General features: G+C 41.3%; 1 protein-coding gene across 3 annotated transcripts in view; it reads left to right on the top strand.

The window, feature by feature from the left end:
- Window positions 1–20,890, top strand: part of LIN28B (lin-28 homolog B) — a 99,656-nt gene extending 78,766 nt beyond the window's left edge. For all 3 annotated transcript variants that reach the window (XM_064412806.1, XM_064412807.1, XM_064412808.1), the window contains one exon: window positions 15,760–20,890. In XM_064412806.1, coding sequence (XP_064268876.1) covers window positions 15,760–16,129 — 370 coding nt within the window. In that variant the 3' untranslated portion in view covers window positions 16,130–20,890. The remainder of the gene's footprint in view (window positions 1–15,759) is intronic.
- Window positions 20,891–23,437: the final 2,547 nt, after the last annotated feature.

Genomic DNA, 23,437 nt, shown 5'->3' on the forward strand with positions numbered 1-23,437 from the left:
ACAGGTTACCTGGGTTTGATAGGAAAGAAATTACAACCTGACTGTTGATGAAGTCAGTGATGATTGCTTGTGTGATTAAGAACTGCTGGGGCAGGATCTGAGGCTGCAAGGGAGGGAGAATCTGAGGCTTTTGATGAATATTTGGGGTAATGACCCTGAGGTAATGTATGATGTGCTATATAGGTCGGAGTTAGGGTTTGGTTTCCCTCAAGAACCAACAGATCAGGATTTTAAGAAGGGCAGAGGAAGAATAGGGGAGTAGAATGGACCTGCTGCTGCTGCTAACAACCATTAAAAAAATACAAAGCCAGCTGCTCTCAGAGCAGAGCTTGATCCTTTCAGTGCCTTTAACAGCACAGTATATATTCAGAGGAGGGGAATTCATGAGGCCCTATGGACCTACACCATGGCATTACAAAAAAATGCAAACCCGAACAATGGGTGGCCTCAGCCTCCATCTGGCTCGCCATTAACAAGGTTAAAGTAAAGTGGGTTTCCTTGGCTGTGTCACACACAATTTACACTTCAGATGCTTTAACTTTGGAGCCAGACTGAAGGGAGCACCACTCTAAACGCACACGGCAAGAGTCGCCTAAGATGTGTGGTAAGCACATTTGGTATTGATGCTCTTTCAAAGATATAGAGTGGTAGCAATTTTAAAATACTATTTACAAGTGCAGATTTTTTTTTCCTAAATAATTTTTTAAAATCCTGTCAACAAACTAGAATTGCAGTCAAATATTGTTTACTCCAAGTAATTTACAGGCATGGTAATATTAGAGACTGCATTCAGTAACAGCAGAAATTAGTAGAGGCCCTAGAAATGTTAACACCAGCATTTTTGGTATGAAAACCTCAAAACTTCAAACTACACCTTGAAGCTAAAAGGGATATTGATAAATATGAGTGTATTCTGTTGTAAAGCATTCTGCTTTCAGAGCCACTAAGGTACTTAGATAATAGCATAGTTAACTATAGCAGATAATAACCTTTAAAAAACTTTTGCTCTAGAGAGGCAGTGGTATGTCAACAGGTATTCTATGCCATTGAGTGTTAATAAGGCATGGGAATTATCCCAGCATTTTGCAGAAATCAGGCTCTTTGTCTCAGCTTTGACACATTTAAGGGAACCCAAGCATTCTCTATGGTGTCCCATTCTTGAATAAAAATCAATTGTTATTGAATGAGTATCAAAGTTTATAATTGAATCTCAAAGCTGTTTTATCTGTAAGACAAGCATTTGAGCAGTTAAATCCATGGTAAAGAGCTAAGGTAATTTACAGAGTAAGGATAAACTATTGTTGCTGCAGAGGTGTTCAAGGCATTCCTCAGAATGGAGTGAGTGTTGCCCTGGATGACCTGGCCATCTTGGCCGTCTTTGACCATTAATTGTGAATTCAGTAGTGGAACAGAAGTTAATACTGCTCCTGAAGTTAAACAATTAAATGTGCATACCATAAGACCAGCAGACCTCGTTGATTCGCAGTTATCTTGGCAGTGTCAGTAGGCTCAGGTGGGAAGGCCTTTAACTCATGCCCTTCTGAGCTTCCTCCTTGCTGAGCTGTGCAGTACTGCTGTGATGGGACACACTTCCTCCTGAGCATGCTGCAGAAGGGTTGGCATCAGCCTCACCAGGGCTGAACAGTTGCTTTGTGCCTTCCAGGCTTTTCCAGCAGGTGAGACAGTGCCATTGATGATGGCCTCCCTTGCCTTTAATAAGGGGCTTGGTGTGGATGACCCACTTCTTGTTTATCCCTCTTCTTACTCAGTTGTTCAACTTTCTGACCCACCCTTATGGCCCCTCTCTGCTGCTTTTTCATCTCTTGCAAAGACAGGAATAGCCTTGAACATGACACTCGAGTTTCTGACTATATGCACCAGTCCTGTAATCATAGCCATGATTATTATAACATGCAGTAATTTTATAAATTTACAATACTGTACATTTGAGAGGCATGTCAAAGTTGCCAACCTCCTCTCAAAGGTTTCCTGCCCACTGAATTTGAAGCAACTACAGGCAAAATAAATTGAGCTGAGAAGTCATCTCATGTAATTGGTCACAAACCATTGACATTCCCTTCTCCCATCCCTTTTTAGCTGTTGGTCTGCCCATGAGCAGCAGCTTTTGACTCAAGCCCTACCTTAACAATAGCATCAAAAGGAAAATAGAGAACTATTCTTGTTGAGCTGTGACAGGTGCCGTGCTTCCACAAGAAGCATTGCAGTGGTAGGAAAATGAAGAAAGAATAACACAGCAAGGCAGAACCTGTGAAGGAGTAGAAGGAAAATAGTCAGGCTGCAAGTAAAAGCATATGTGCAGCTGCAACTTGCAGGAGCATGAAGTGGGAAATGCCCCAGCTATGCTCTGCATGAGTGGAAGGGACAGTTCATAAAAAAAACATTAGTTAGCCTGAAATGGGGCTGGTTGATTTATGGGGAATATGTAAAAGAATGGTCTAAAAACCTATTTCCTTAGAGGAGGGATGTCAAACATCTCTGTGCACTATATTTAGAGCGTATTTAACTCAAAGCACACAGCTCAGCTACTTTTTGTCAGTTAAGTTCTTTTCCAGCTCATTGTCTCTAACTGAAAGGAAATTCAACCACAGCCACACAAAACTAAGTTGAACATCTGCATCTTCTGCCTGGACTTGGAGTGTGTGATTCTTTCCTCTGCTCTTCACATACACACACCTACTGCTGGGGATCAGATCGAATATTATGATATTGACAAATTCATTAATCCAGACAGAAATCCAGTATAGATTTGTGTGAAAACCATGTGTGTGCTGTGACCAGAGGTAAATTCCAGACAGTGTGCCCGTTCCACATTGTAGTTCCTCTGCAAGAGTGTTTGAGGACAATGGGAATTGCTTTGCTTAATCTATTCCCTCCCACCTCCTGACAGTGTTTATCACACCCACAGTTGTGCCAATGCAATGATTTATGATTTTGTCTCAAAACTGGAGGTGTGATATGAAGCAAGCTAAATAAATGCTACAAAGCGGGGAGGAAAAAAAAGTAAGTGAATTAACTGAATTTTTTTCCTTAGAGAATTGGCTAGCATTTTAGTGACTGCATGGATCATCACAGGGATCATCCTTAGCAGTTTTTGAAAGCAGCTCTTATGCCTTTGGAAGCATTCTTCTTGGAAAGGGGGCTGTTTACTCAGTAATTATCTTCCACTTATTTTTACGTTACCCAAGGAAAAGCTGTGAATGCAATACAAAATAGTTGAGCTGGAGCCCTGGTCACTTGCTGATGGTTCTGGATGACTTGCAGCATTGGAGCAGGGTCCCTGACACTCCCTGCATTCTGCCTGGCACAGCACACTGTTGCTGGCTTGTTTTGCAGTACAGAGTATGAAAACAGAAGGGCACCCTGGGAACTGCTCCTGATGCTGCCAAGACAGGAAGCAGTGGTGGCACTCACTGTGCAGAGCTTTGCAGGAAACTGGAATGAAATCTAAGCACAGTAATTTATTGAGGACATTCTAGTTTAGATTTTTTCATCATTTAGAAAGTGTGTGCTTTCTTAATCTAATTCTCACATTTGTGCTGCCTGCCAACAAGGAATGTAAAAGACTTGTGGAGGGCATTTCAGCATTTATGTGAAGTCCAATTAAGCTCATGATAGCCCTCATTTTCTGTGTAATGTTTCTGATGTAATTGAAATTACTTTTCACAACTTGTCTATGACTTTTCATGATAATAGTTGGACAGTGGTGAAATAGCTGCTGTAGCAAAGAGAACAGCTTCAAAATCAGGTATTTTGTGCATTTTTCAGGATGTGCTTAATTCCTGCACTAGTTCAGTGAATGGCAGTTTGTGGCATGACCACCATGTGGTTGTACTTTGTTGTACCATAACTTTCCTTGGTGTACTAGATATAATCCTGAGGGGCACAGACTCAGATCTTCTAAACTATGAGGACCTTGCTTACCTCTGAAGTCAGTGGGACTTAGGCATTTAAATACCTGTAAACGTTTGATCATACCTGTGTCACACAGGATGCCTGTGACAGAGAAGCTTCTATCACCAGCCTAGGAAGGATGAGACTTTTCATAAGGGAAGTTTGTGAGCTGTGCTTGAAATCCAGAGTCATGGGTGGCAGACATAGTTTCCCTTCATTTTGTGGTTATGTGGGATTGTGTATTCCAGGAATTTTGGATATTTTGAACAAAATGTTTGTAAGAAGGAGAGCCAAAGGAATCTTCATTAGGAGAAAAGTCCTTTTAGGTTTTCAAGAGTGAGGTTGGTTTCATAAACAATTTATTTGTTCCTGGAAGTATCCAGGAATAATGTAGGAAGTGACAGATTTCTAAAGGTCTGGTCCCTTCTATGGCTAACACTGTTCAGATGTGACTATTTTCAACCTCACAAAAGGCATTTGGTTCCTAGATTTGATGTTTAGGTGCTGCCAAGAGACTCAAATGCCAAATTTAACTTGCTGTCTGTGTCTTGTGTCAGCTGGGTTTTTTACTGGACAGCAGCAACTCTGTGCTCTAGTTTTTACATCTGAGTCCCTCAGGAATTACCACGTTGGCTTCTGAGTTCTGCTCTTCACTTGTATGGCCCAAGCCAGTAAGCACACTTCTAACCTACTCAAAAGGTCCCCAGTTCAGCACATACCTCCCCCAGTATGAAAGACAAGTTTGGATGCAAATCTTCGCCCCATCGGGAGGTTGCTGTAATCTTCAGGTGGTTGTTCAGCCTTTTGGAGGAGGATTAGTAGCTTGTGGGTAAGACACCTGGGTTTCTCATCTTCACTCTCTGGGGAGCTAGGGTCAGTGACCAGCTGCAAGAGCATTACACCCAGCAGTGGAAACAGCACAAGATACCTGTACCTGACAAGGACAGGCAGTGATGGAGGCTCTGGGATTCCATCAGGTGCAGAAGGGGAAGAGTTCAGCTACAAAGCAGCTCCTAAGATTGGTAGTTTGGTTTTTCCAATGGTGCGGTGATACAGCTATCCAACACTGACGCCCAATTTGTTACTGTGCTCACTAAGGACGGTGGCACCCACGTGCCACCCCTCAGGAGCAGCTGTGAGAAAGGACACTGCCACTGGAGGACCCTGATGGGATGGGACGGGCCCTGCTCAGCTTGATGCTGAGAAGCTGTGCTCCCTCACACTGCCAGTGAGCTCCCTCCTTCCTCAAGCACTGCGTGCTTATCAAGAATGAAAAAAAGAATTAATTTGGTTTGCTGTCTAGCTGTGAGTTCAAATCTGCTGCCTCAACTATGATATTTTAAGGTCTTGTGGCAGAAGGATACTCTCAATTTTTCCTGCAGTAGATCTATCAGTAGAATAATTAACTGCTCAATGAATAGTAAGAATTGTCTCCATAACCTTGTAGTAGTATGGTAAATAATCATTAAAGCGGGAAGAAACTGAGTTTCAGTCAGGACTAATGAAGTCCTGTGGATTTGACACATTATATGTTCCATTCCTAGCCCCTGCAGTATGTCACGGTCACCTTTCTGTGTCTTCTTAACGTGCCCCAGAGCCTGGGATCTGAGGAGAGCAGACAGGCTGCCAGCATAACTGAGTAATCTCCTATTTTACTGGAGGTCAAGATTTTCCTTCCAAATTGGAAGAACTTGTATCCAATGCCTTTGTAACCATTCCCCAATTCTTTCCTCTGGCCTTTGCACACTTCACTAAGTGATTGCAGAGACACACATGCATGCCTTCTTCCACCCCAACCAGTGGTCTTGATTTATCACTAGCAACTTTTGGGCTTGCATTACAATATGTTATCCTGTCTGCCTCCATGCACTTCCACTCTTAATGTACAGTGTTCCTGCCTTGCACAGTGAGTGCTACTGGATAACTGGGGGGCTGTTTCACAGTATAAATGAATTGTTAAAACACAGACATGATGCTGGCATTAATCACTCCTCTGGTTTGTGACTGCTTTCAAAATTGTAAATTCAAGGCTTTCATAGTTGAAGTTGTGGCTTGGGTGTGAATTTCTGATCAAAACTACAAGAAGTTGGTTGTGCTGTGTTCAGTGAGTATATCCACTGTGTTTTCCTGTGGCAGCTTTACTCGATGTCCAGTTTGTAATCTGTTCTTCCCCTGCCATGATCACAACTGGGGTGCTCTTATCTGAATTGTTCTTTGCTTTCAAACATTTTATTTAAGTGTAGGGTTCCTATTTTATCTCCTAATTCAGAGTTCATCAGTCTTGCCAGAAAAGCTGATCCTTTGCCTTTAAACGTCCTTAATTTTGAGATAATTCATTCTTTCTTAGGCTGAAAGGCTGAGCAAAAATGGGCAGAAGACACATCACTCCTCTACTCTTGCCACAATTCTTTGGTGTTCTTTGTGATTTATGCTGTGTTCTGCTTTCAAATGTTACATCAACCAGCCAACACAGATTTACAGGTGGAACGAAGGAGCTTCAGCCAGCATTGCTCCGTGGCCTCACAGCTTGTACCAGTCTGACCTCTGCAACCAGCCTTGGCTGCTGCTGTGTGACTTTTCAGAATTCATACACAATGGGAAATTTTCTGTGTTACATTATTAAAGATAACAGAAAATAAGTCATCAGAATTGCTCTGGATCTACACCATTTTGACTGAGGTCAGAACTAAAACCATTAAGATGCTCTGTTTCTGGGAACTAGCAATATTTAAAAAAACTTTTATTAACTTCATTGTTATAATTTTACTGCAGTGATATCACTTAATCTACATAATCCCAACCAAGAGGATAAAGTGATCTAGTTTACCACATATAGGGAAACTATTTATGTTCCATTATATTTAACTGTACACAGAATTAACAAAATTCAGAGATATAAGTATTAAACATGTGCATGAGATTTGCCATCCTGAGGCAAAACAAGGAAAAAGAAAACACCAAATTCTAAATTAACAATAATTTTTACATGCATAAATTGCTTTATATTCTTATGTACACAATTAATGGTGAGAATTAACAATGAGGATAAATCCAGTGGTGATATAGGGCAGAACAGTAGAAAATGGCATAATTTCTCTTTTAAAGCTCAGGGATCAGGCAGTGTGAGACAACAAGAATACCTGCCTCAGGTGGGAATTAAAAGCTTTAACATATATGGCTTAATCCTGTTGTAGCCGAAATCCTCTTTTCACGCTTTACTGTTGCTTCCGCACTTTAATGTGAAAGTTGCAAAATAATTTTTTTTTCTTCAAGATACTGAAAGCCTCTTAAAATGTGTTACAGAAAATGCTCTGCCCAGCCATTTAATAATAATGTCAATATATGAAGCTATTCCATTTTAGACACCTTAAGATGCAAGTTCAGAAAAGTGAATAAGGGGAGTGCTTCCTTTCTCAGTCAGTGAAATCAGAATGATGCAGATTTTCCTTACCATTAAAGTGTGGCTATAGAGCATCTGAATTATTTAATTGTTCTGGTGGCTATTGAATGTGTGAACTTACAGGTGCTATTTCAAGCAAAACCAAGCACCATGTTTGATGCCCTTTTGTTCCACTTTTGGGATTGGAAACCCTCCATGTGATTCATATGACATGACTTTATCAGTGCCATGAGCTCTGGAAAGAACCCCTACAGAGATAGCTGGCATGGTCTCCTCATAGAGAGTGTGTCATAGAGACAGTAAGCACCCTTTGCTTCTGAAGAATAAAATGAAAACGTGATCTGCTGGTTAAATCCTGCAATCCTGAGCACTTGTGAAGCCTGTATTCATGCAAGCCATCTAACTCGGTGTATGTAATAGGAGAAGCCATTTCAAGGCTAGCATCTAAGTCAGTCCATACTCCTGTCACCAGATATTTCTGAAACTGTGTGTAAACCAGATTTTTATGAGGTACCTAAAGTCATACCACTCTAAACTGGTATTTGGGAAGAAAGAATAGGTTATGAACTTCCAGAACAACCTTTTTCCTCCTCTTTCTCTACTGCGGCTTGCTTCAGTGCTCCAGCCTACTGCCCAGGATGCCATTTGCTGTTTCCTGCTGTTGTGAGTTGGCGTCACTTGCATTTGCTGTATTTGTTGTATTTGCTGCTAATGTTACTGATGAAATAAGGAACAAAACTGAAAAAGCAATTTTTAACAACTGATTCCCAGTTACCTGCTGCCTTTTTATCTCATCTGTGGATTAACTGATCAGTGGGTGTGGAAACCCTGGAACCAGCTCTGCTGAGAGGCAGATAAGGTCAGGCATGCCTCTTAGCTCATGACCAGCACCTCACTGACCCAGAAAGAGTTGAGCCGGTTTTATGCAGCGTGCATCCTTATCCACATGGCCAGGAGGCTCAAGCCACCTCTCTGAAAGGCTTCTAGTGTTACCGAGCTAGGCTTCTGTAAACAGGGGCACGGAGCAGTGCTTTCAGGCACAGGCAGCCGAGGTCTGCTCAGCTCTGGCCACCCCAGTGCGGCACCCCAGCTGGCTCTGGCACAGCGCTGCAGACGTGGGTACACGCACAGGAGAGCCCAGGCAGCCTTTCCACCAGCAGGAACTGTGGAAAATACTTGCTTTTAAACAAATTACTGAATACACAGCTGTTCTTGTTGAAAAACTGGTTTCTTTTCTTATTCACACAGAAATTAAAGCTTACAAGGGAAATTTGTGGTTGGGAGTATTTGTGTGTGTGGTTTCATAGTGCAAAAAGATTAACAGTAGTAGACTTACTTGAAATCATTTAATGTTTGAAATGCATGATATATGACTGTTTAAAACATAACTTCCTTAAACCATCACTGATTTTGTATCTGCTTTATCTGGATGGATTAAAGCCATTAAAATATACACATTTTTTCCATGCTATATTGATACTATAGGAGCAAAACCATCTTTCATGTTATTTAGAGACGAAACTTCACTTTGTAAATTATTATTTCAGGACTTTTTAGCTCTCAATATACAGAAAACCCTTTTGTTGTAATAAATGAAAATGCATCCAAATCATTCCTCCATGAGGATGCATTTCTTAAGGATTTTTGTGTGATCGTGTGAAAAATAACTTTCCTCCATGCCTATAAAGGGAGCTGAGTGGATAGCAGAGATAAGGGTTCCTGGAAAGGAAGAATGGAAACAAGGTAGTTGAAGTTATTTTTTTAAGATCTGCTGTCTCCGTAGTCCTTTCCATTTTTGTGGAGAAAAAGCTGCATTTTGTGCTTTTTGAACCACCTTTCTGTTTCATTGTTGCTCTTGCTTGTAAAAAAAAACCAAAACAAACCCCATCACCTTCCAGTAAAATTGTAAACAATTTTATTTCCTCATGAACTTAAGTTAAATTGTATCCTGACAGGCTTGATTTATCAGGCAAATGCCCCACGTTGTTTGTCAGCTTCTTTGTTGGGGGGAAGGGGGAGGGGAAACCCGAGCAACAAAAGACCGTAACCTATTGATATTACTTCTGTGATACACTGGGGGAAATAGATTGATTTAGAACTAACCACGGAATACTAGTCGATCTGATGAGTTTACAACAGAGCATTTTTATTTATTTATTTGTAACAAGAGTAAACATCATCAATATTCCACCCTGTGTTATTGGAAGCCTTGCAGACAGTGCCGGTTTGTGTCAGCGTGATAGGGCTATCTGTAAAATGAAAGAAGGCAAGCTTAAAAAAATGGAGGGGCCTTGTTTTTCTCACAAAATTGAAAATCTTGGATCTCTGGTACATTATCATGAGTTGTAGGATTCACAGGACAAATAGATGGGTGAGCACCTTTATTGTATTTCATCTTTTTTTTTTCTTCAAGAGGTTATATTTTTTTTAATTATATTTCAGTTGAATATCTCAAAAAGCTAGTAAAGCACAGGAAATTTTCTAACTGAATTTCACTGAAGAATGCCAGCCTGCAATTAACTTTCCCAGCATGTTGCCTCTGCACAATGTTTTGCATGAACGAGAAGTTCAGGGTAGCAAATACTCACAGGACCAGCACAAACCTAAATGTGTGCCATTTTTGCATTGATAATATGCTGTTTTACAACATTCTTGATTAAAAATACTTACAGCTTTAAAATTAAACTGGCTTTTTTCCCCATGGATTGTTAGATGAGGGTGCTAGTGAGGTTTTCTCCCTCATTGTAAGCCTGCTTGATGGACAAGCCATAAATGCTCTGATGAAGATTGTAAATATTCTTTTCTCTAGTTTATTTAACAAGGTAATTTCACTTGACCGTAATTATTATTTCAGTAGTATTTCAATATTCACTACATTTAATTCAAATACCTGTTTAGAGTGTTTTCAAAGTTAGCTGTATTCTCTCCTGCATTCAGCTACAGCTTAAGAATTAAAGGTTGATAACCAGAATGGTGTCAACCCCAGCAATGCACGTGTGAGCAGAAACATCCCATCCATTTCCCTGTCAGAGGGCACAAGTAGAGTGTACATTCCACTCATCTTCTTTGTGTCTCATTAGCTCCTCAAAATGCTTTGGGTTGAAAGGAGCCTTAAAGACCGTCTAGTTCCAACCTCCCCTGCCATGGGCAGGGACATCTTCCACTAGACCAGGTTGCTCAGAGCCCCATCCAACTTGGCTTTTCAAGGTGCAACAAAGACAACTTGAAATTAGCAGATCCTCAATAGTCCAGAAGATCCTTTCTGATGATCCTCCAACACCTGCTGAGGTGTTGGAGGTCTTTCTCACTTGTCCCAGGTGGTGCCTGAGCAAGCACCTTGAGCTTTTTTAAGTGTCACATCCAGGCAGAAAGAAGAATCCCTTTGCAGTATTTCGTGGCCATATTTTCAAGACAAGTCACTGAAGCCTTAAACAGAGGAAATCTTAGTTATGTCTAAGACCCATTTTTCTGTTAGATCATGGATAGTTTAAATTCCCTTTACAGCCATTTACAAAATAGAATAATTGAAGTGATCTGCTGCCTTCCATCTGCCTTTCTTTAGGTATGTTGTGAAAGTAATGGCTGAAAAGAACAGCACATTTAGTGATTTTAAACATTTCCTTTGTGCTTTAACTGCACAGTTGCATTCTGTGTGCTGTAACTGCATCTCATGTGCACACGCTGCTAGAATTCCGTGCCATTTTTCAAGGCATTAATGTTGCAAGATGGAGTATTGTCAGCCAAGAATCATTTTTTTTTTAGTCTGATAGCATTCAGAAAGGAATAACAAAAGAGGAATTGGTGTGGGGTATGTCCTGGTGAATTATTTTAGTCTTCCTCCGACTATATCCCCTTCCCTCCCTTTCCTATCCCTGTTAGATGTTAACCCCTTATACCCTGCCTCCCCTCCCCCAAGTCAGCCACTAGGGTAATTTTACAGTTTTTTCTCTCAACAGATAATAGTCTGGGGTTACACATATTTTTCTCCACTTGTCATATGTATTGGATTATCATCTAAATTATATTATAAAACAGCTCTAAGAAGCAAGCAGTTGTGTTTGCTCTACCTAGTTGCTGCTTAACCCATCTGAGTTGTTACTGTGGAAAACGTATTTGCAATGCAAGGGTGTTGTTGTTTTAAAAAGTTTAGGGCTGGGGTGTGCTTCCTGAGTAGGAGTATCTGATTGCTGGAACAAGGAAAAAAGGCTAAAGACTAGGTGGTATTATTTGGTTGTGAAATTGAGGGCTTCTAATCAATTTCAGTCATCAGCTTTTTGCAATTAATACAGCATATTTTATGTTGGAATCTGTACACTTCTGCTTCTTCATGTTTCCTTTAGTATGTATAGTTTTATGCAATCACAAATCCATAGTGAAGGAGAATTTAGGAGGTTTTCTTAACCTTGCTATATGCTCCTCTTTCTTCATTAGTATGTATTATTGTTACAGTTTTTGTGAGAGTATTGAAAGATAATGCTAGACAAGTTCCTCAAGGTGTTCCTCTATTAAGATGTTCATCTTTTTTATATAAAAAAATCACCCTGATTCACCTTCCTGTCAGTGCTGTAGAGAAGAAAGGATTTCCCGTTAGGATAATTGCCATCTCTTTATATTTTTGAGCCTGAAGCTAGCTAGCAAATCATGGAAGCCTACTGTGAGAAAGACAATCCTATTTTAACAAATCCTTCTTACTTTTGTTCTTTGTAAGTGCTGATTCTATTATAATTGCACATTTAAGGGCTTTTTGTGTTTTATTCATCTCACGGTAGAATTTACATATAAACTTGTGTTTAAGCTAACATACATTCTTTCCGTGGTGCTTAGGAAGAGAAGAGATACGTGCTATGGTTGCACTAATCTGGAGTTTCTGAGAGCAGAGTGGAAGGAGAATTGGTCAGTTTTCATGGCAGGAGTCAGCTTGTGTATTGTTCTGTATATGTATGTAGGTGGAGATGTGAATGTGTGAGCTCCCATGTGCACATCCGTGCTCTCGGCTTTCATGATGTTGTAACATGAGTACACGCCACAGAGAGGAGCAGAGGGCTGAAACGCTCGGGAACAAAGGGTTAATGCCATACCTTAATGCCTGGGGATGATGCCATGCTGTCATTGTGAGCTCTGAGGTGGCTGACCACTTCCATTTTGGGATAAATCCCTTGAAAAGGGAAGGCATTTTCAGAGCAAGGTGTGATCTGTTCTCCTGGTAAGAGTGATTGACAAGGAATGAATTAATAGTTAAAAGAACTGAATAAATATCACCCTCCTCTGTAATTCCAGGCACACCCTGGCTGGCACATATATACTCTAATGTGACACTTTATCTAAATGCTTGAATTGATTGGTAACAAAAAACATCCCCAAAAAAACCAAATCAGAGTTTAATCATAACTGCTTCTGATAGAGTTTTTCTTTTACAGTGACATTTCAGTGAAAATTTAAATAGATGCAAGGAATTACAACATTTTGCAAATAGGATGTATTGATTGAGTATATGTGCAAAGGGTGAGAGAGGCTGCTTGAGTGGAAGCAGTGGCCCTGACAGCAGGTTCTTGGCCGACTGGTGAGGTGAAATGGTCCACTGAATTGGATAACACAGAGCATACCACAGTGACTGATTAAATTGATTTGTCCATGGCTACTGCGGCCCTTTAGCCTACTTTCAAACTTTTTTTCTTTTTCTTGGACTGTTCTAAACAGGTGTGATATTAAGGGAGAAAATAAATGTGCTGATGCATTCACAGCCTTAAAATTCCATTCTGAATTGAGATAAAAAACACCATTTCCAGAATGTCTGCACACTCCTATCCTATACTATGTTACAATGCATTTATCCCAGGAACAAGTACACTGCTAGAAACTGATGGAAAAGGTAATAATAAAAATCATTCTCTAATATAACCTAAATTACAATCAGTACCATATCTGTGAGTCCTTAGATGTATTTATTGGAAGGAGAGAAAGTAAAACACTAAAAGATTTTTGCTTGCTGCTGTCATTTCATTTCTCTAATTGCAAAGCTTATTTCCTTACTACTTTTTTCAGAAGGTGTTTAGAAAGCTTGTGGTGGAAACACAGCTATTCAGTTAAGAAGACTGAATGCTGAACACACTGCCAAGTGAGAGTCACTAATTTGAAAATACCTACAATGATTTGGCAAAAAGTAGTCAGAGGGATAATGTTTAATAACTTGAAAATTATTTTTTTTAACCATAGGAGAAAAAACTTGATGCTTTGGTCTTAGATCAGGATGTTTGGATTTTGCAAAGTACTTAGTATGTCATTTCCCTTCCTGTGCTAGGGAAATCAATACTAAGTGATAATGGGGCTGGTACATGTTATTTTCTTTGTGATTCAAGGGAAGCTTTGTTAGACTGTGTTTGTCTTCATTAGTTAGTCTGTAGTATATGCAGACAGAGTAGTGTAAGCATAGTCTTCAAATTCCACTGAAAAATCACATCAAACATCAGTGCACTGGTGAGATCAAAATGGAACCTAAAATATGTTATTGCAGTTGTTGTAGAAGTGCAGAGTTCATTGTACTGGGCTTGGCTTCTTCTTACTCATTTTTAGGGAAGATACAACAATAAATCACAATAATTTCTGAAAGGACAATGAAGTTCTGTTCATTATTTAACTTCTTTAAGTTATTGGTCAGTCTTGTAGTACATGATGGCATGCAGCATGCCATGAACAACTTGTGCTGTTTCTTCATTTGTCTGTGGAAATGAAGATATGGTTGGTATCTTGCTACTAGTGATGAAGAGATGAGTAGTGGGAGGTGCCAGGGATTGTTTCTTGGAGTGGAATTACGAATGTTGATATTTGCAGGTTTTTTTTAAATTCCACAGGTTTTATCAATAGCATTTCTTTGCAAGGCAAAGCAAATTCATTTGGTGAGACTCTGGCTGTATGTGCTTGGATTAAACTTCTTGATACTGTATAAACTAGTAGGGACTACTAATTACTAGGTGAAATAGTCAAACGATGCTTTGTTACTTTTCAGGAATCTGAAAATGTAACATATCTTTATGTGGGCTTGATCCAGAGCACATTGCAGCATTTTGTTCATAGTTATAGTTATAGTCTTTTTTTTAATCCTTAAGTTGACTCCACAGACTAAGTATTTGTGAAATAATTGCTTTTAATTAGTTGGTGGCTAAGGGAAACACAACAAAACAAAATATAGAGGTTTAGTTCTTTCCAGTAATGTTTGATTATTAGAAATGAAATGTCTATGCATTCATCACAAGTTTTATAAAACAAAGAAACAGAAACCATACAAAAGAAGCCGAAGTTGAAAACTCCGTGGTGCACATAAGGTCACCATGCCAAAGGCGTGTAATTATTTCTTTGTATCGTATGCTAGAATAATGTAATCCAATAACTGGTGTTCCTGGTATGTGTTACAAAGGATTCAGTAAGGAATTGCTGGAGAGTTCTTCAGGACTCCCCTGGCTAACAAGGTTAAATAGAAGAGGTTTTGTGGGCTGCAGCCATTTCTGAGAATGTGGGAGAAGCCGTGTCCGTGCGGCTGGAGGGGCCTCTCTGCACCCCTCGGCTCCCGCCCCGCCGCCACAGCCACGTGCAGGGCTGGGAGTTTGGAGAGGAAACGCACAAACACAGATTCACGACTCTTGCCGGGCCTTTGCAGAGTTTATTTTGAATCAACCTCTTAAGTGCCATTACAGACCCTCTGTCCCCACTGGCCTGGAGCCTTGGCCCGCCGTGCCTGGGCTGAGCCACAGGAGCGAAGGTGCCGGGGCCTGGGCAGTGCCAGAGCCTGGGACAGAGCCGGGCCCTGGACAGAGCCGTATCCAGGGCACAGCCGGGCCCTGGACAGAGCCGGACCCTGGGACAGAGCCGTATCCAGGGCAGAGCCGGGCCCTGGGCAGAGCCGGGCCCTGGACAGAGCCGGGCCCTGGACAGAGCCGTATCCAGGGCACAGCCGGGCCCTGGACAGAGCCGGACCCTGGGACAGAGCCGTATCCAGGGCAGAGCCGGGCCCTGGGACAGAGCCGGACCCTGGGACAGAGCCGTATCCAGGGCAGAGCCGGGCCCTGGGCAGAGCCGGGCCCTGGGACAGAGCCGGGCCCTGGACAGAGCCGTATCCAGGGCACAGCCGGGCCCTGGACAGAGCCGCGCCCTGTTCAGAGCCGGGCCCTGGGATGGAGCCGGTCCTGGCTGGTGGCGGGCACCGCGCCCCTCCTCGGGCTTGCGTTTCCCTGGCTGCGAGCACCGCGTCCCTCGGGCCCTGGTTCCGGGAGAGGCCGAGCCGGAGCATCCCCGCTCGGGACAGCGGGACGCGGGTGCCGGGGCTCGCAGGGACACCGGGAAGGCGATGGCTGGAGATCGGGTGCCCTCTAGTGGGGCCGGGCCCGGGCCCGCGAGAAACCTTCCCGCTGGACGCTGCCTTGCATAACTCCATCTCTGTCTCTGTTTGGTTTCAGATGCTACAACTGTGGCGGCCTCGACCACCACGCTAAAGAATGTAGTCTACCTCCGCAGCCAAAGAAGTGCCATTACTGTCAGAGCATCATGCACATGGTGGCAAACTGCCCCCATAAAACTGTCTCGCAGCAGCCCACTAGTTCTCAGGGAAGACACGAAGCCGAACCGCAGCCTTCCACTTCTGCCTTCCTGAGAGAAGGGGGAGGAACGCACGGCTTCTCGTCTCCGTCGTACTCTCAGGAAGGCAGGTCGGAGATGTCGGAGCGCTCGGGCAGGTCACCGCAGGAAGTGTCGTCGAGTAAGTTGTCTGTGTCGCCTGAAGAACCAAACAGAAAGGGGCCTTCCGTTCAGAAAAGGAAAAAAACTTAATGCATTTTTCATAACGTTCCGTTTTCTTTACCCTCTTGGGATGTCTACCTCATGCAAGTACAGGGGAAATAATTCATTATCAGTAGCTGACCTGGAATTTTAACTACTGTTGAGGAACTGTGAATGTTTTGTTGTTTTGTGGGGTTTTTTTTTGTTTGTTTTTTTTTTTTCTTTGATAGACAAATCACTCCAAACAAAATACATTTGAGCAGGGTGCATTATGTTTTACTTTCTGTGTGTATGTGTGAGTGTGCATGCGTGTGTGTGTATGTGTACATATCTATAAATATATATTTTTCCATCAGACCATTCTCCAGATCCCACCAGACATTACTGTGGAGCAAAAGTCACAGTACCCAATGTTCCTGAACTCATTCCTAGAACCTGTTTCCAAACGTGTTCAGAAAGCAAACAAGAAAACCCAATTTTCTGCAATTTCACTCAGAAACAAACCAAACCTGATAAACCACACAAAGAACTGAGATCAAGACTGTTACGTCTCTTGTGAACCAAAGGATACTTTCATATTTTAAAGCTGCCATATGGTACTAAAGATACTAAGACATCCCCCGTACCATCCATTTGAATTAGTTCCTTTTTCATCTCCACAAAGTATCAAAACCCCTCCCCATGCCAGTGCAGGGCAGTTTCATGACTCTAGACGACTCTCATTGCCACCACCCTTTGTTGGTGAGGAGTTTAAAGCTCCAGAAAAGACAATGAATGTGTAGTTTCTGTGATGGTTTCTCAAAACGTTTTGTTAAATTAATATGATTGTAACTGTAATGTAGATGTCTGTTGTGTAGGGGAGAATGTGTATGTAAGTTGTAACCAAACAGACCCTTTTGAGTGGTGTCAGGATGCCATCCTGACAGCCATTTGTATACTGTGAACATTTAGGGTACCTTGGTGGCAGTAGTAGCCGCAGCAGCAGCAATTTCTCTTGGTCCCAAGTAGTATCCCTCAATTTGAAGGGTCTTCCTCCTTATTTCCTGTTGAAATTTCCTGTTGAGAGAACTCCCTAGGGATTTTTGTTGTTGTTGTCTGTTTGGGTTTTAAAGAAAACAAAATGCAAAGCTAACGAGATCCTGGGCTGAATAGTTTCCTGAGACTGAAGGTTGATGGGCACTTGGGGTTGCTCAGCTGGCCTCCCTAGACGATGATACAGCGTGGGTGCAGACCAGCCTGAGTGAAGGGACCTGCAGATTTGCCAGAAGCCCTGGGCATCGTCTGCTTCTTGTGAACTGGGGGCTGCAGCTGACCAGCCTTGGTCCAGAAGTGCCCTAGGACCACACACTTCAGTGTGGAAGAGGAGGAAGATTGGTGGCCTCAGAGTGAGACTCCCTGGGCTGCAGGCCTTGCTCGGGGTTAATGGAGTCGGAGCCTATCAAAACTTCAAGTCGCTTTCCATTTGTAACTTTTGAATTACCAAGTCATACGTAAGATAACGTACTCTGACAAATCCCATTGTGGATGTAAGTTAATTAGAGAAACCTGTATAATCCTTAACATTGGCAATAAACACAGGCTGTTAAAGCTTGAAAGTGTCGGGTAGGTTTAAGCTCGGATAATCAAACTAAAGAAACAGCCTGCATGAAAGGCTACAGCGAGCCAAAGCCTTACCGTGGTAACTCCTCTGCAGCTGATGGTTACAACAGGTATGCAGCTGGCTCAGTGCGTGGCCTTTCCCCTTCCCACTCGTCCTGCCAGATGAGACTTTTACTGGTGCTGCTGCTGCTTCAGTGAACAGGTAGTCATCAAACCCCTCAGTGAAGGGCACAATTTCGAGAGAATTATTTTGTGTGAATTCCTTGCCAGTGTTTGCAAGAATCTCAAGGTTTGTACTGAAGTTCTCAGTAATGCTAATGCAAAGCTTACCTTTGACGATATTGAATGTGATATATCTATAGAGAACGTCCTTGCCTTACGTAAGGATAGTAAACTTATTTAAATTATGTAGACAAATCAAAGTGGCATGCTTAACCTTCTAGCCGGTGTAAAAACCAGGTTAAACAGCAAAGATGCAAAACTTAGGTCACTTTGAAAATTTAAACCAAAGTTCCTTATAGAAATAGGCAACTGTGGATTTGAAAACTGGTCATTCCCTGTTTATATGTAAGAAGTTCAGAGCTGAGATAAGGAAATGTTTTCAACACGTGGATTTGTATTGGTGCTGTTTGAAATCACTGCGCGCACCAAAGTCAGACTGAACTGCTAAGAGCACATACCAAACCCTATCTTATTGTTGAAAGCTTAAGGTTTTATTTTTATATATTAGAATGTTATCACTGTTACATAACATACTCAGGACAAAGAACTTTGCTCAGGGAATATACCATGTAATGTTTTTTCTTTACAGAATAGTCTACAGACCTGCTTACTCAGAACAAACCAAATAGTCTTAGACCTTTTTGTCTCTGTATAAGTATTATGTACTGATATTAGTAACTACCTCTGAGTTGACATAGACCTACGTTTCTGATAATCAGATCTCAGCGTTTTGTATTATAAGTTCCTGTGAAATGATGAAGTGGTATTATGTACTGGTTGCTTATGTGAGCATTTGTGTCTTTACATTCACAGGGTCTGAGTTTTCAGAGATGCTGGGCAACCACAGCTCCCACTGACTTCCAGTCGGAGTTAGTGGTGCTTGGCTTTTCTAGGAGGGGAGGGATGGGGGATGGGGGTTGAGGGGGAAGAATAAAAACACAAAAGCATCAAGCCCACTTTGTTTACATAGGTGACAATAAAATTATTATTCTGTTTACAGCAAAAGGCTACCTCATATCTACTGCATGAACACACCTTTGTGCTGCTGTGGCCTTAAAGGTGGCTGTTGATCTATGGTACATACTTTTTATCTGTACTAAATATGTGACTGTTAGTTCACCACTGCAGATATTATGGTAAATACTTGTTTAAGATGAAGCATCCATTTGAAATTATGAGACCTTTCCAAACATTTCTTTGAAAGTTTTTATTTTTCTGTCCAAAGGATTATGGGCATTGTTCACGGGAATAAATACAGCTCCAGAAGAGACAAAACCTTACACGCCTAAGTTAAACATATAGCAGCATAAGCTGCAGCAGGTAACTACTTAGCACTGGGCTGAAGTAGGAAAAAAATCTAGTTATACTCCTTCAGTTGGCTGCTCCAAATAAGCAAAGAACCTTTTAAAGGAGGAGGCACAGACTGAGTTTGGGATTCTTCCTTTATGCCTAAGGACAAAATTAATATTCGGCAGCATTCGCTCAGGCTAGATTTCCCCCTATTCACCAGCCTGTCCTTGCCAGAGCGCTCCACAATAAAACTCGTTTGAGTAGAAAGAGTTCAAATATCTGCTCAGACAGATGTATTTTTCTCCTAACAATAGTAGAGATAAGGTTAAACCTGAAGCAAGAATCTCCCTCCCTCCCCTTCCTCTGCCCCAAAATGCTCAATATGATTTAATTGTAAGGGACATTGTGAGATATTTTTTACTCTTCCCCAAGGAGAGGTCACGATATTTAATTACACGCTACAAAAGATAGGCCATGAGGAAGACTTGTATTTGGAGGAAGAGCCAAATAACGTTTTGCTGCAGTTAATGGTGAATCTGGCATTGTAATACCATTTGCAGTATTTTGCCTTTAGCCAGCTTTCAGGGAGTGCCAAACACCACATTTGGATCCTACCTCTTCCTGTTGCAGGCCACCTTTTTCAGCCATTTTATTCTGCACCAGTGTTATCCTGGAGTTCCTGCTAACTTAGTTTTGTTAATAGAACCCCATTTAAAAAAAGTGCTTATAGATCTTGTACCATTCTTTGTAAGAAGAATTATAAAAGAACATGGGAAATCGCATGGAGTCTTAAATTTAATTTAATTAATTTATCTGTAAGAAATGTTTATCATTAAAATATATATGTATTCCCCTGTGCTAGATATAAAAGTAATTGGGAAGATGTGTACATGTGCAGATGCACTGATTTTAATTTCCTAGAAGTCTTAATGAGATTTGAGTATTGTTTTAGAAACAAGAAGAGCCTTGTTAAATGCATCGATCTTATTTTGCTTAGTTTTATCAACAGCCTCTTTAAGATCCAGTGGTTGTGTTACCCCTGTTACAACTGTTGACTGATAACAAGAGGTTGATCTATGAACACACACTTCTTTCTTTTTTGTATAAACCAGAGCTGTGTATCAGCAGCTGTGGCAGTATTTTTCTGAGAATGTTGAAAGCAAGGTATTTGCTACCATTGTTGTTGAACCAAATGTATGAATATCTTTACAAATGGCAATGGTTTTGACTACCTCTTGGATTACTAAGTTAAGCAACAACTGTCTGGCAAACATCACCAGACTGGCTTTAACTAGTATGTGTTGCTTGTGATAATAATAACAATAACCATACTAGAGACCAAAGTGAACACTGATTTCTATATGTCTTTAATACTGTGTCTTATCTAGTGTTTTTAAATTATCTTCTGTAGTATAGATTACCTCATTGTCCATTTTGACTTGTATGTTGTTTACAAGGTGAAATAAAAGAAAAATCACTTGAATTTTATGTTGTAAGAAAAAAGCCTTGAGTTGAAGTTTTGAAGGTCATTTCACCTGTTTACTGTCTTGAGGGACTAAAGCACTGATTGCCTTTCTACATATCATGTATTTTATACCCTCATTTCATGCCTAATGTGGTTTTTTTTCCTGTCAGTCATGGATATTGTGAGGTTTAAAAGAATTACTTGATTAAAAATAAAACATATAACATTGGCATTTACAGTGAGCCTTTGAGATTTGCTTTATTTGCATGGTAAAAACACACTGCATGTCATTGGGGAGTTTTCTTTTGCACCTATGCTCAGTTTTGGGATATTACCTTCAGAAAAAAATAATTTTAGTTATGTTAGTCATTGGGGGGGGGGGAGGAAGAAATAAATTATTAATTCATACGTGAATCATACTTTCAGTGCTACAGAAATTGTACCCCAAAACCTATTCAGCTATTGAAATTAAACTGCAGGATTATAGCTTTTGGTACTTATTCTCTGTGAGAATACACTGGACATTAAAGCTATCAGACATTTAGACATTTAGGTTATTATCTCGCCTGAAAAGCTTTTGGTATTTAAGCCTCATCCCATCTTTTTTACTACTTCCATAATCTGTAGGCTTGTATATATCTATTTCATGGTAATTTAAACTGAATTGAAGAGGGGTTTCTTTTTAGAAAGGAAAGTGCTGTCATTTTTCATTACCTAGAAATTCCTTTTCTAAATTACATAAAGTGTTATTAGTGACTTGGATAACATTAGCTTATCATTCTGTACTAAAATATTTGAGGACGTGTATATGCCAGCTCCAGTGGCTCTGTTTTAACATAGGACTCTGTATGCAGTGATTAATAGCAAAATTTAACAACCTCTGCTAATACAAGGCAGAAAACTTTTTTTAAAATTGTACAAACACCTGCATGAAAGGGTGACTATCTCGTCACAGAAAACTTCCATTTATTTTCCCTTACCTCACCCCTCTAATACATGTCCTCAAAAAACAGTGAGCTATGAAAATGTGTCCCAATCACATGTCCAGTCACATCCAGTCATCTGTAGCCACATGGCTTCATTACTTTCCTGAAATGTGGAAGAGGTGACAAAAAATCCCCTTGGCTGAGATCCTGCACGTGTCCCACTGCTGGTGTCAGTTACAAGTGAGGCTTTCTCTTAAACATCTGTCTGATGAGTGTTCTGTGAAGAGCATGGCTCACACCATGTGCTTACATGAGCTCCTGGCCAGCCTTACCCCAGTGTTTCAGGGAATGGGAGTGGACACCTTGGGTATGGCACCACATAACTCCTGGAATACCCTGCAAGGTGACATAAGCAGGAGGAAGACACCTCAGGGAGCACTGAGCAGCTCTGGCCATGCACAGATGTGGGAAACCCTTGGAACAAGTGAAATGAAGAAAAACCTCCTCTCCAGCAGTGTCTAATGTTGACTGAGACCACAGCACCTGGAAGAATAGCAGCACCTAATTTTTCCCACCTCATCTCCCAAATGAGCAGCCTTCCTTCCCAGAGCCACTACAAGTCAGCATCTTTATCCTTTCAGCAGCTGCCCCAGGACAGTGTATAGCTATTCTTTTCATGTTATAGACAGGCAGCCTTGTCTTGTGCATTAGGCAAAGGCAGATCATCAGCAGTACCTAAATCCACTGCTGGCAGCCAAGGTTCCCCTTCCTAACCTTGCAGAGAAGTGGTCACTGCCACACAGCATTGACAACATTGCTCTGTGCCAACAAGAAGAAATCTTTGTGTTGAAACTTCTAATTTAGTTAATAGAGTAACATCAAAATCACAGAGGCCCTTTGAAATAACAATAAAAGTAGCATGTTTTTTTTTCCCTGTTCTGTGGGTCCTGGGATACATGCTTCCTAGCCATCTCCAGCCTTTCTGTAACCCTAAGTGCCAAAACAAACGTAGCCATTTTTGAAAGAATTGCGTTTTTCCTGCAATCCGTTCGGAGCAAAAGTTCCCACAAGCTATTACATTTACACAAGCCATTCATTTCAAAACTACTCCTAATTTATGATAGACTCAGCATACCTATCGCCTTCCCTCAACACCAGTTGACTCTTTCCCAACAACAAAAATACCCCAGATGCAAATAATTTCACATACTTTCAAGTTGTTTACATAATTAGCCCTCACACTTCCTGTATACTTGCACAGGAAGACACTCTTTGGTGGACAGAAGGGAATTCATTCTGTAGATGAACATGTGACATGAATTCTCCTGATACTAGTATAATTCAGGTGATGTCCCGATTAATTAATGTAAACACAATTTTGGCAAAGTGCTCTGCTGTTTCCAGTGTTGTCTGCTGCCTGCAATGTTGTTGACCTCTAGGATGAGCAGTCCCCTCAAGAGCATGTTACTCTGCACCAGTTATTATTTTTTGCAGTCATTGGCCACTGCATGATTGCTGAGTAGCTGCCATCAAGCCCCAGGCACGTTTTCAGGCTGCTGATGCTCAGTTAACGTGCAGCTGGTCGATTTTTGTTTGCTGGCTGTTCAATATTTGGCCCCGGGCATTACTTGCTGCACAGCTCTTAGCCTAGATATTCAGGGCTGGAGCAGCCAAACAGTTCATAAACCAACAAAGATGGTCTGGTGGTGTTTCTAATGTTGGGCCAGCCAGGAGAAGGCAAACTAGGCAGAAAGAATGACAAGACCTGAGCTTAGGTATCCATCCAGGTTTAGATGCTTACAACCCATTTACTTCCAAATAATCCAGGATTCCAGGCCAGGAAGTACCAGTTGTTTA

The sequence above is a fragment of the Passer domesticus genome, chromosome 3 (assembly GCF_036417665.1).
Source record: "Passer domesticus isolate bPasDom1 chromosome 3, bPasDom1.hap1, whole genome shotgun sequence".
Lineage (NCBI taxonomy): Eukaryota > Metazoa > Chordata > Aves > Passeriformes > Passeridae > Passer > Passer domesticus.